The following is a 13,805-nucleotide window of genomic DNA, read 5'->3' on the forward strand; positions in this document are numbered from 1 at the left end:
GTCTACTTTTCCCTTATCAGTCAAAACTGCTGAGTCAAGTGTGTGCATGCCCCATAGAGGGGCTATATACTACATGTTTTGTTCCCTCCCCCACCAGGCTGTGCTTGCTGCCTATATCACTCCAAATCCTGTGTTAGATGTAGTGATTTCAAGCAATCCCAAACCTTTGTTCATAGAATGTTTGACACTTATTTACTGGAACATTTGACTAATGTTTTTTGTACGTATTTCCAAAAGGAAGTAATTCTGTAGGTGTGAGAAGGAAAAAGCACTGTGTACTTTCTTCAGGGAAATTGATCAAGTGGACAATATGCAAGCTTATTTTTTCCCTATTGTTTTGAGGCCAGAGGGATGGTACTGCTGGGAAGAGTGTGTAAATGTTCTAAAAGGTATTGTATAGGTGTTATACTTTAAATGTTTAATCACATGGCACAAGATTAAGAATTTTTTTTTTTTTTTTTTTAAACCTGCATAGGCCACCTGAGCTGGAAAAAGGTTCTTATCAAGAAATAGAGGACTACACTCTTGAATCTGTTCCAGTGCCCTGAACTCAGGAAGGACTTATGCCGTGTCAGGTCTGCATCCACACTAATTCTCATTACAATTTTCCCTTTCAACTTGGGGGGGGGGGGGAAAGAGAGAGAAAGGCTTACATAATGTCCCATTTAATGATAATATTTTTCACTGAAATAGTCACACGGGCATAAGTTGGTAAATCAGAAACTACATACTAATGAATTGTGTTAGAATTGAGATTGTTTTTGTTCCACTTTATTTTTCTGACCACTAATCCTACAGTTTTATTGGTAAAGATTAACACAACACAACAGCAATGAGCTTAAAAGGACAGAGGCAGGACACCGTGTTTTTAACTTTATTTTCAAAGCTGTGTTTAGACTATTGATTAAAATGTTATAATTTAATATGCAATTTAAAAAGGCTACCAAGGCTATTTGGATATTAGAGAGGACTAGACATGGACAAGGTTAACAGGTTACTCAAGCACTAGCAGATACTAGTTTGCTCATGCCACTGAAGTAGGATCTTTCCCTTTCACTCATCACCTCAAAATGCAGAGGCCTTCTACAGAAATTGCATTCCGCTGAAGAGTGCGGTTTCAACTCCAGACCAACGGTCTTCCACGTAGCCATCAGTGTCTCTGTTAGACAAAAGGAAGACATTTAAGAATATTCTGATTTTAATAAGCTTTCAGTACCTAGAATGCTTTCCAAAACACTGAGTACTGCAAATGATGAATTGCAATGTTTAGAGGTGAAGTGAAAGTAAAAATAACCCAAAACAAACAACAAAAAGCTACCTACTTGAAATGCCTGACAACTTTTGCTTAGCAAAGAAAGGTGTTGAGGGAGCTCTCAAATACTGACACTAGTTCACCTTCAAAGTTATGAATCTATCTATCCATCCATCCATCCATAGCCTATTATTCTTATTCTATAATAAAATGGAACTGCCTTTCTTCAGAGAATCAAAAAGCACTTAAAGCCTTTCAATATGCTCACAGCCTTTACCCCATTTTACGGTTTACTAAACTGAAATCGTGGAAGACTTTCCCAGGGCCACCATAGTCTGTCTACACATACCCTGGAAGCAAGCCTATGCCAGGTCAACAGACTTGGGGTTGTGCTCTAAAAATAGTTGTATAGACAGCACTTTGAAGTTGTGGCTCAGGCTCTGAAGCCCACCCCGATAATCTTCGGAACCCAGGCTCCAGCCCAAGCTGCAACTTCAAAATGCTGTCTCCGTAGCTAGTTTTAGAGTACTAGCATGAGCCGTGCCAACTCTGTTAACTGGGCTGAGAGGCTCACTTGTGCAGACTTCCCAGCTCTGCCTGGACTCACTAGGTTAAAAAAATCCAGGAGTCCCAAATCTCATTTTCCAGCTATTAACTGGTATAAATTAATCAGGACTAAATGGTGAGATACCAGGCTACTTTGCTGTAACAAATATTGATTAAATGTACAGATGACTAGGTGATTTCTTATGGAAACTGCAAAATCACAGATTAGCACTATTAAACAAGCATCCACTATAAGACAATACCTCTGTTTATAAAAATATAGATCCTTAAACTAGAATGTGTAAAAGAACCATAAGATGGCTGAAGACTGGTTTAGTACTGCTCTGGGCTTTTGTATTGCAGCATTTTGTAGCTTTCAGACAGAGGGCTACCACCACTCATGCTCAAAGGCAAATCAATGGGAAACATTGACAGCACTTTCTAAAACTTCATTTGTAGCAATAGTTCATCTTCTTCCAAAGTGAGCTTTCCCAGCTAGGCCAAGCAAGGTGTAGATATTTTCTTTAAGTTAGCAATAGATCAGGGATCATATCGTAATTCTTCAGAATGAAGATTCTATAAAATGCTCTAGTGTTCTTAACTCTGTCCGAGTCCATTCACTCACCAAGGAAATAATTCATCATCTGAGGTGTGTGATGAGGAGTTGGGGCAATACGCAGCAGCTCTTCTCCATGTGGAACTGTGGGGTAGTTTATTGCCTGGACATAGATGCTGTGCTGACTCATCAGTCTGTCACAGATCTCAGTATTTTTAGCAGCATCTGCAACCTAGATTTACAAAATGGTCAAGTTCAAGGTAACTAACTACGCATGTGTAATTATCAGAATACATAATCCCAAACAACCTTATAGGTTTGAAAAGTTAGTTAAAAGCCACAATCTGTGGAAAATTCCAGTTTAAGTATGGACTACCCACAAAAATCAGAATTTAATCATCATTTTGTCCTCCCTGTGCTTATTAGAACAGAACATGGTATAGAAGGGAAATGTAAAACTTCCCTGTAGTATTCTTGCCAGAATACTTCCAATAATTCCTTCAGTATGCATTTTTGTACACTTGAAGATATTTAAATTTAGTATATAGTACAAATAGGAAAGTACAAAACACAAAGTTAGTTAAGTGTGAATGGAACTTATAGCATTTGCCAGTTCAATTTGTTGGCTAACACCCTGCTGCAAATTTTTTTTTAAAAACAGCAGGTTTTAGTCATTTAAGGAAAACCCTCAGCTTCAGCCTACATCATACTACATAAACCTAAAATAAGCTATGCACTTTACATGCTGTGTAAGAATATAAGTCAGATTCAGCTTCAGGTATTTTCTGTAATACACACAAGTTTATTCTTGTGGAACATCTTTCCATAAACTTAAAAAAAAAAAAAAAAAAAAGACCATAAATCTTTAGTTACCCTGATTGGAATGATGTGACTGGGACAGTGTACGACAGGGAGTCCAGCATCCATCAGCATTTGTCTCATGAGTTTAACATTGCGTTGGTGCTGGCGTCGAAGAACTTGTCCTTCCGCACTCTTTAGAGTTCTAACTGATTCAAGCGCACCAGCTAACAGCATGGGTGGCAGGGATGTTGTGAAAATGAAGCCAGCAGCATAGGAACGTACAGTGTCTATCAAAGAACTTGTACTGGAAATGTACCCGCCAACACAACCAAATGCTTTGCCTGAAAAGAAGAAACAGTGTCAAGATTATTTACTCTATCTTTTAGAAAAGATAACTGCAAGCCAGGATCTGACAGTTGTACTTATTTTTTCTTGGACTCTGAGATCATTCTGACACAAACATTTAAGTAGAACTCCAAATCCTGACCTTCCTATCAGCAACACAATTAGGTCTTTCCAATAATTTAGCACACAATAAGGGTCCTCAATTTTAATCTAGTGCTTACAAATTAGTGGTAAATTAGTACAAGACAAGGTTAATCCACTCCACCCCACAAAAATCCCACGCTGTTATGAAGAAACCATGTGACTGCTACGAGAGTATTGTTTAAGACAAAAAAATTCACAAACAGCACCTACTAGTGTTTCCTAGGACAAAAGATTCTTGCACTGTATTTTAATGCCAGTGAAGAAAAATGTAAATCCTACCCAAAAATAAACAAATTCAGTAAGTATTGGAATATATTTTATTACTCCAATGAGTTTAAACACTCAGGACCATTATTTGTACTCCACTACCTCTGCTTTTTTCTCCAGCAGGTTTAGATGGGTAATCTATTCCTGAGATAACTAAAAATAGCCCTCACTCCTGTCCTCTCTTTGCATCTTATTTATGTGCTTCATGCAATCTACTGGGCATGTACAGTAATCACCATTTCAAAGGATATTACCCAATAGTTAAAGGCCAAAACAAAGCCAAATTAAACTGAAGCCGATTGCACTATTTTTCTGTTTATATCATGCTGACGTTTGAGATTGCAAATAAAATTCTTAGAAAAACATGTGGTGGTGATTTGGTTTAAGGTGGAGTTTCAACTCTTGCTCTATATTTTTAAGTACATAGTTTAAACGGATTTTCACAGTTTCCAGTATTTGAACTCTAATAGTTCAAAAACAGTCTGAGTTGCATCCAAAAGAATATTATTGATTCTTTCAGTTCTTGCCAAATCTCCTTACATAACTCCCATCTCAGGTTTCTGGATTAGGAACATTCCACCTTACACAAAGGAGAGTTAAGATCTAAATATAGAGCACTGCACCACAATTAACTTTCTCACACATGAATTCACTGATAGAGGTGTAGTGACTATGCCACTAGGGTCATTTTGCTAACTTACCATTTCAGGTGGCATTTTTGAATCAGCCTAAGTGACTTAGCACAAGTGCCTTTGAAAGTTAATAGAACTGGGGAGCCTAAGTCAGTCATTCAGGTGGTTTTAAAAATCCCATGCTTCAATTCCTAGGAACAAGTCAGTTTACTGACATGATTGGAGTTCATTTTATTCCTTCACCTTGTCTGCAGCGTGAACTTTGCTGGCATTTGTACAAAAACAGTTTACACACTTTTGTAACTAAAAGGCCAGAAGATACACATACCAAGTGTTCCAGAGATTATGTCCATTTTATGCATGACTCCATCCCGATCGCCTATGCCACCACCCCGAGCTCCATACAGCCCAACAGCATGTACTTCATCTACAAAAGTGATCGCCCCATGCTCATGAGCTACATCACACAATTCTTCCAATGGACACACTGCACCTGAGATCAAAACAGTAATCACAAGTTCTTGCTTTTGATGGTATATACATATTTCGTAGCTTAAAGAAAAAGACAATTTATGTTTCAGTAAGTCACCTATTTAACAAAGGATACAAGCTTTTTAAAACAGACTCACCATCCATTGAGTGAACAGTTTCAAATGCAACAATTTTGGGAGTAGATGGATCTGATTTTTTCAGTAGTTCTCGGAGATGATTGACATCATTATGGCGAAATATGTGCTTAGGCACTCTGCTGTTCCGAATTCCTTGAATCATGGAGGCATGGTTTCCGGCATCTGAGTAAATCTCACAGCCTGAGGGGACAACCAAAGATTACTAGTAGTTATGGCTGTACTGAAAGAGAGGACAGATTGTACAGATACCTAAAAATGATATGAAATGGGATTGTGCTGGTAAATTTGTGTTTTAGCCCCAGAAGAGAGGAGTCGCTATAGAAATTTTTGTTAAATATTTTACCGCAAAGTTTCTGATTTAAGACAGAATACCCACTGAAATAGCTATATTTTTTATTTTTGCTTTAGCGTGCTTCTGAAATTAAGACACTTATTTCCAGGAATTCACAACTTTAAATCTGCATAACTGCCTTAAGACAAGTAAACACCCAATCCCAAAGAAATATACTTTAAGGTTAATTTTATATTTGGAAGTTACAGAAGTCTTAACTGTAGACATTTCTCCAGCAACAGCAGATACAAGATTGGAAAGAGTCAGTTTACCAGCGTTAACCACATCCTGGACTATAGCAGGGGAAAAACCATCCTTCCACCTGCAGCTACATGGGGTGGGGAAAACAGTAGGTCTTTCCAGAAGTGAAGCCAGCCTCTAGAAACAGCAGGGAGTTACAGCAACTGGGCAGGAAGACCTCCAACTTGGGCATCATTTGCTGCCACCCATCCCTCCAGTACCTCCCCTCAGCCCGTGATATCCGCAGGCTGCTTTTACAGTTTGAACTTCAGACATTTTCTGGTTGATTCTGTCTTCAACTCATGTCCTTCTCACTCAGTCCCTCCACTGCCAGTCTCCTTTCTCCCTGCTCTTCTCCATCCTTCCCTACCCTTTAAAGTTCCTCACTTTTAGATTAAAGAGAATAAACGGAACTGAGATATGTACCAACCACCACCTTGGGCACTCTGCTCATAGTCTGAACCCCCACTGTGTGTCTGATACAGGTGCAGCCTGATGAACTTATAATATGGTATATAGAACAATGCCCCAAATCCTGATCAAGGTGTTTAGGTGCCACCACAATAGAAATTAGTGAAGACTGCTTTTTTTTTTTAAAGTGATATTTAGTGATCAAAAAATGGTCAGAATCTCAGGTATCATCTGAAAGAAGTTTGTTTTCAATGAAATTTCAGGGTATTTTATTTGCAGAACGTAGTATTACATTGCATAGTATCCAGTACATCAGATCTCACCTGGTAACATTTTAGCTAATGTGAAGAGAGTGGAATCATTAGCTACAAAGCATGATGAGAACAGCAATGCTGCATCTTTTCCATGGAGATCAGCCAACTCTTGCTCCAAATCAACATGAAATTTACTTGTTCCAGAAATATTTCTGGTGCCTCCTGCTCCAGCACCATGTTGTTTCAATGTATCCCTTTAAGAAATGTTCAAAAGGGAACCAGTGTTAATCAATACTATTTGACTCTCAGCTGCATGTGAACAATTCAGGAAAAGGGACATTATCTTCCATAACAAACCACCATTCCTTAATAACTTACATAAAAGCAGTCGTGGTTAAAGAGAAATGGGTACAAGAGGTGCAACTGTATTTGTTTACAGTTTGAATAAGGATCTTGGCGGGCAAAACTAAGTTTTGCAAGGAACTTCATGAGCTCAAAGCTAATGCAATTTACTAGCTACGCCCCTTACAAAAATTGTAGGACTCCACTGCCTTATGCTGAGCTATCTATATTTAATAGGTACTGAGACATGTTAAGATAATTACAGTATGCTGTCCAGCAGTTTTCCATAAGCCCCCATATATAACCAAATACACAAAGGAGGAATATCAGGGGGTTCACCACTTAAAGTGTTGCAGCACTAGAACCAACTATATTTTAAGTTGTTTTATGACAGTTAGTAGTCAAACATGTGAGAAGGGAGGATTATCCATCTGCTAAAAAGTAATACTCTTTGAGTTAGTTTCCTTTAGATCACTGCATACCTTGTGGTTACCAAACATTTTACTTTTAATTGAAGTTATAGAACTACTTACATAACAGCTCCACACACTCGAGGGTGGCGACTCATCCCTAGGTAATCATTGCTGCACCATACAGACACCTCTTTTTTGCTGATAAGGGAATCAGAGTAGTCATCTGCCATGGGAAAAACCTGTGCCCTTCGGTTCACAGTTTTGAATACACGGTACGTGTGATCCTTTTTTTTCTCATCAATTTTTTTCTCAAAGAACTGGTCATACTGGAAAGTAGAAACAGCTAGAAGAGGAGAGAGGCTATTAAATACAAGAAAGAATTAACACTTTTGAATGTCAAAAGATCTGTCTGCAGCTGGATACTGCAAAAATGGATTTAGCAGATTCAAATTTATTTTGCTAATCAAACAAGATTGATCCTTACATTTTGGCAAGTTATCCTGAAGCAGATGAGACACTCTTTCTGGTTTTTGCTTTAACATAATATCCTGGAACTTCTTCAGCAAGCCATTCTGCTCTTCTCCAGAAGTCTTGATGTTTATCACAGTGGGATTCACTGGTGTTTTAGTAAACTCTGTACATTTGAGATGTTGCAAAGAAATCCAGTGATTATTAAAGTCAGTTTGACACCATCTTATATCAAAAAGATATACAAAAGATTGTATGCCATGAAAAGTTATGAATCCAGTATCTTAAATTGTTTAAAATAAAAAAAATCTTAGTTGAGACACTAAAGCAGAGCGATGAGACTCAGAAGCTGAAGAGAAAGCCATACTTTTCTCAGACCTTGTGAAATCGGATCTTGTCTAACAAAAACTGAGGTCCAATTGAGAAGATTCAATAATTGTCTGGGACCAATTCAGTTGACATAAGAAGTTGGTATGTAGGCTACGAGAGCCAAACACATGCTTTAGTTGTAGGTAAAAGTGTTTCTCTATTATTCCAAGCTTCTGTTCTATTGATATGGATCGTTGTTACCAGGGCTTGCAGCAGACTGGAAAAGCTGGAGTGAACGGGTAAGGAAAACTGACTTCTTCCAGAGGAAGCAGCAAGACTTAGTATTGGTGAAAGAAAAGCCTTCGTTTAACACAAAGTTTTGACAAAACTACTTTAATCTGAAAGTAACTTTGTTCTCTTATGGCAGGGACAATCTTATTTGTCTAGTGACACGTGCAATGGGACACCAATTTCTGATCAGGGCCATAAGGCACTACTACAATCAAAATACTAAGGAAAAGACGGTCCAGGGTGGAAGGGAGGTGGTTTCTATTAAATTACTTCTTTTCTCTAGTGTCCTGCTTTGCACTTTCCAGCCTGTAGCTGCTTAATTCTTTGAATATGTTCATGTAGGCAGCAATGCTAATGTGTTCTACACATTGGTAATTTTTTGGTGAAGACATTGAATTTTTATAAGCAATATCAAGAGGTATTTCTTAGAGCTAACTGATAAAGAGTGCTGTAGTTTGACATATTTGTTTTGCAATTAGAACATAATTCTCACTAAACCCAGCTGCAAAAACCAAACAAACCAACCAACCCAAAGAGTTGGTATAAAATAGATTACACAACAAACTGAGTAATATAAACAGCACTGCATGAGCACAATTAAAATTCCTATATTCTGCAATAAAATCCTTTTGCTGCAGTGTCCCATGACCCTCCCTCTGGCCTATAAGGTAGCAATTATGTCAGACTTGGCTTTTATCTCTAAGACTAGTGCTAGCAAGCAGAGTGTTACAAGAGAGTATATTTCACTGTCTATTGCAGCATACATAAAAACATACCTTTCCTTACAGCCTGCATTTCCTGCACATCCTCTTGGAGTTCTAGGCTGGCTTTGCAGAAAACATTACTATTCCTAGGGTTCATCTGAGCTGCCAGGAAAGGGCATTTAGTGGCAGAGCTCTGACTAGTGCTCTGGCTAGTAACAGCAGGTGGATGGCTAATAGGCAGTTGGGATCCACTGGTGTTCTCCTGGGACACCTCTTTGGAATTTTTGGCCTCTTGGATAGGAGAAACAAAACAAGGGTTAAAAAACAGAAACTGGGGTGATCTGATTGCACAAGAACATAAAACTTCTCTGACAACTATTACACTAAACCACAAGCCATTCAGAATTGCTCAACTGAGCCATCTGTACTTGTATTATCACACAAAGTATGACTGTTCAGTATCTGATGAACATTTAAACCCAAATTTTCTTGAAGAGTGCAATACTATTGCCTCTTCCCCAAATGAGGAGACAGTGTGCTTTGTGGATGAGTTAATTTCAACTTAAATTTCTTTCAGCTGACAGTTTCCCAGTTGCCCCTTCTCCCCTACTATTTCTGATTATAAATCCTCTAAGGAATTTTCTCAACCAGAGTCAATAAACAGCCACAAATCATAAGAGATCTGAGAACTCTACTGACCTGGATTTGCACCAATTACATAGTTATGATCAGCAGAACTTTGCTCTCAGACATTACATTAGAGTTTGCAGAGTATGAACTTCAGTTTTAAAATAGTCCAATTACTTTCAAAGAAGTTTTAAGCAGTAAGTGTTCGAGAAGATTAAGCAAAATACTTAGAGAATACACCAGCTCAGGCAGTTACAGTTTCCAGAAGTTTCCTTCTGGCTGGGCAGTTCCCAAAGTGTTTTTAAAAAGTTCTTCCTTGTCTACTTAAGCAGGAAGCATTTATTAAACAAGTCAAGGGTTGTTATTGTGAAAAACAATTGAATAAAAATGACACCCTGGAAATCTTACAGATTTCCACCCTATGGTCATTACCAGTGAAGATTAACATAGTGCAGGTACATGCAAGTTTAAAGGATGGAATGTTGTAGAATAATGCATGTAGGATGCAAGTTATCTGACAAGAGCAAATTATATCCAACTAAAGTGGTCCTGTAATAATTTACTGTCTGCTTTGCAACAGCCCCCGGGGCCAATTCACTTTCCTCTTGTGGAGGCAACATTGCTTCTTCTATACTGCATACCTTTTCACCTTTGCTCCCACAGCAAAAGGTGCGCGTTATAGCATTCTCTGCATTTCCTAGGTTTTTGGAAGGTGGTGTGCTCCTCAAACAACCAGGTTCCCCCTCCCACAATTTGCCATTCAATTGTTCAGTGTGTAGCACACACTGAAACGGATTTCATTTACACTTCTACTGTATTACAAGAAAGCCAAGATTCAGATGTGTTACCAAATCCAAAGTTTAGAATTCCAAACTCATAACACTATTCTAAGTGCAACAAGCAAGGCACTGAATTTTACAGTATTAAGCAGTTTACCCTCAAAGCAAAGTTTAATAAACCAGACAAACTAAAATCAGAGACCAGTCCTTTTTTTTTTTTTTAAACTGAAGTGTTTGAACCAGAACATAAGCAACACTGAGTAAGGACAACATTTTGAGATGTTTACTGGTAAACATTTCAGTCTTTTTGAGGTGTTCATGCCAGTCACTGAGAAAGCAAAATTAGGGGCAATTGAGAGGTTCTACTGTACAGCCTCTCATAACCTGACAAATTAAAGGCAAAGGATGGGATCTAATATTAAACATAAATACAGTTGTAAGTAGAATCTAAAAAGCCTTATGATGAGAAAGCTTAAAATTAGATTAAAATAAATAAGCTTCTGGATATGGTAGCTTGTACATCATTAACTAGCTATAAAAAGAAACACAAAATTGACACTGACTGTCATTGGGTGAGGTGGTTTCTTCAGCTTGTTGGCAGTGAACAACTGAAGTACCCAGGGCACGGGAAGCAGGCTTGGTCCCAACTTCCATCATTTTAGGGCAGCTCTGAGCATAAAAGAGCAGTGACTTGCCAGCCTTCTGCAGAAAAGCCTGGGATACCCGTGACAGGAAGGGGCAGCGGCGAACAACAGTTTCCATTTTTGGATTTTTTGATCCTGTAGCAAAATATAGAAATGATAACAATGTTAAATGTAAGTGTCAGATCATTTCTTACATATAAAACCGTTTTCCAGACTACTTCAGAGTTGAATAATACACAATACAATTAGGTTATAGCAGATGGAAAGCAGTACAGTGTGGTATTTACTAATAATAATGGGATGACTTAAGCAAAGAACCAGGTAGAGTATCAGAAATATCTTCTTAAGAGGAGATATAGGGGGGTTGTACAACAGTCTTCCAAAAGGAAGTGGAGGGAGAGCCCTGGCACATTTAAATGGACATCAGCAGCCTATTCACAGAACTGCTGGGTTTCTTAACTGACTGTAAGATTACTGTAATAAGCCAACACTTAAAATTACTCCCCTCCCCCGGTTTACTTTGGGTTAGCGTCCCTGGGCTTGCACACGCAAGGGGAGGGAGCACAACACAAAACCAATAGGAAAATGCGATTTTACAATCGCCCCGGGGGGCAGTTGTACCCCCCCGGGACTATTTGTAACGGATACGATTTCAGCTTGACCGTACCCCCGTCACACCAGGCTGCGGCTGGAGGAAGACTAGGGCCGTAGGGCGCTGGGGAAGAGGCCCTAGGCGGCTCCCCCGAGTGCTGGGCCAGCGGAAAGCGGCATGGAGCTGAGTGCCCCCGGGGGAACCTCAGCCTGCCTTGGCAAGCCGCGCACGGAGAGCGCCATGCGCCTGGAGGGATCCCCGGCGCCCCCACATCCCCGCCCGCTCCCCGGGGCGGCGCAGCGTCCCCAGTCTCGGGACCAGCTGCGGCCGGCGGGCCCCGCGAGGACCCTGCCTGACCCGCGCTGAGCGTGGCCTCGCCTCGCTCGCTGCCGTTCCGCTCCTCCGGCTCCAACGCTCCTCCGATGTTTTCGGGCCGCTGCTACCTATATAATCGCCCCGAGCACCGCGCAGGCGCACAGTAGGACGACGCCCAGCAGTACCCCCCCCTCCAGACACACGGCAGAGGCGCATGCGCAGCCCCACCCACAAATCCCTTCCCGCGCTATAGCGCATGCGCGATCTCCTGCCTTCCCACGTCTGTGCCTACGCGTTGTGTGGAGGAGGGAGCAAGTGGCGCAGCGCTGGCTGCTGAGTGGCAGTGGCAGGGGCGGAGGGGCTGGGGGTTGAGGAAGGGACAGCGGCGGCGGGAAGGGGAGAGCTGGGGCAGAAGCTGCGATGCAGTTAGGCGCTGCCTCGGGGGAGTGGGGGGCAGAAGAGGGAAGCTTGAAGGGGGAAGAGAACAAGGACCTGCTGGGTGAGGAAAAGGGGACCCACCGGGCTGCTCCCTGGCGGCGGCTTGGCCTGGGAGTTAGGGCCTTGGGACTGAACAAGGTTCCGGGAGAAAGGTGGCTGCATATGGATCTGCCACAGGAAGGGAGTAACAGCCTCTCACTTCAAGCTAGTATAGGGAGAATGGAGGGGCACTGCCCCTTCCCCACCATGGGGACAGCTGGAGGCAGCACTAGCCCTGTTGAGAGGCAGGGCAATAGCTAGGGAGGCTGCAGGCTACATTTCCTGCTCTTTACATGCATTTCATTACTTCAGCTTTGTGATTCAGTGTTTCCATGTGAGAAGTGGTGACCTAAAGTTGAACAGGGGTCTGGGAGTTACCTCCCACGTTCTAGTTCTGGGTCTGCTACTGGTGCCCTGTGCAAGTTTTGAGAAGATATTTGAACTGAGGGGCTTGATTTATTTATTGTAAAATGGAGCTAGTAGTGAGCTAGCTTTGTGTGTGTACAACACCTGGCACAATTGACCAAGGCTCCTCCGCCCTGCTACAATGCAAATAGTAAATAAAGGGCTTTGAACTTCTACCATAAAAGGTGCTACGGACAGATACTTTTGTAGGATAAGATAAATATCACATCAGCCATATGTGGGTCTAAGACTTGATAGCAAGACACATAGGTGGAATACGGCACCTGCCCATGCTGTCTTGTAGCAAATTTATAGGAGGGAGACAATAGATAAGTGACTCCTCCACTCCTCAAAACCCAGCTCATAGATACAGGAAGACTGGATATCCACCTCTGCTTTTAAGGACTGTTACCCTTGCTTATGTACTGTTGCTTCTCATGTCCTTCCATCACCCCCAGTCTAAGGCACTGCCAGGCTTATTACATGTAGGGTGCCTTAAGTCCTTTGATTAAAAAAAAAAAAAAAAAAAAAAAGCACTAGAATGATGCCAACTATTGTTTACTTCTGCTGTAAGACACTCCTCCCAGTTCCTAGCTAAGAGACAACTTCATTTTGAATTACGTTTAAGGAAATAAATAGTATTCAGCATTAATAACAGGATCTTTACTATTTACCTCATTCAAGCTACAGCTAATGTAAACAAGGGTTTGTTTTGTTCAAACATTGACACTTTGTTAAACTCTGATGCTAACAGGAGAAAACAGGCAGCTCTGCACCATTGTCTAGGGGTGAGGACAGAGCAAGAAAGGGGGAATTGATAGATAACTTACTGCTGTCGTTTGTTTTCATGGGTAACTGACCAGTGCAGCATTATCTTTTAATTTACAGTTCATCAGTTATTCTGAAGATTTAGTAGATATTTCACTCTTCAATCACCAGTGCAATCTACCCTTTTATATATCACATTTGGTGATTTTCTTGGCACTAGCATTTAGGTTATTAAAAGCACTCCATAAAAGTTCAGTATTTTT

At 40.7% G+C, this 13,805-nt stretch overlaps 1 protein-coding gene across 1 annotated transcript; it reads right to left on the reverse strand.

Moving 5' to 3' along the window:
- Positions 1 to 860: 860 nt before the first annotated feature.
- On the reverse strand, positions 861 to 11,109 carry ALAS1 (5'-aminolevulinate synthase 1). Its single transcript, XM_065407471.1, has 10 exons — positions 10,905 to 11,109; positions 9,008 to 9,226; positions 7,648 to 7,797; positions 7,284 to 7,506; positions 6,478 to 6,662; positions 5,173 to 5,352; positions 4,872 to 5,036; positions 3,228 to 3,496; positions 2,424 to 2,586; positions 861 to 1,159 (listed from the first exon to the last, which is right to left on the reverse strand). The coding sequence occupies exons 1-10, from the start codon at positions 11,101 to 11,103 to the stop codon at positions 999 to 1,001; spliced, it is 1,914 nt and encodes a 637-aa protein (XP_065263543.1). The 5' UTR covers positions 11,104 to 11,109; the 3' UTR covers positions 861 to 998.
- Between the last annotated feature and the right edge of the window lie 2,696 nt (positions 11,110 to 13,805).

This window comes from Emys orbicularis, chromosome 7, assembly GCF_028017835.1.
Source record: "Emys orbicularis isolate rEmyOrb1 chromosome 7, rEmyOrb1.hap1, whole genome shotgun sequence".
Classification (NCBI taxonomy): domain Eukaryota; kingdom Metazoa; phylum Chordata; order Testudines; family Emydidae; genus Emys; species Emys orbicularis.

What these genes read in the sequence shown, in the direction of transcription:
- ALAS1 (XM_065407471.1), bottom strand. Translation starts at nt 11,103, where the DNA reads ATGGAAACTGTTGTTCGCCGCTGCCCCTTCCTGTCACGGGTATCCCAG. An exon ending in CGAGTGTGTGGAGCTGTTAT is followed by an intron (nt 6,663 to 7,283) that starts GTAAGTAGTTCT and finishes CATTTCTTAAAG; the next exon opens with GGATACATTGAAACAACATG. An exon ending in GATGATGAATTATTTCCTTG is followed by an intron (nt 1,160 to 2,423) that starts GTGAGTGAATGG and finishes TTTGTCTAACAG; the next exon opens with AGACACTGATGGCTACGTGG.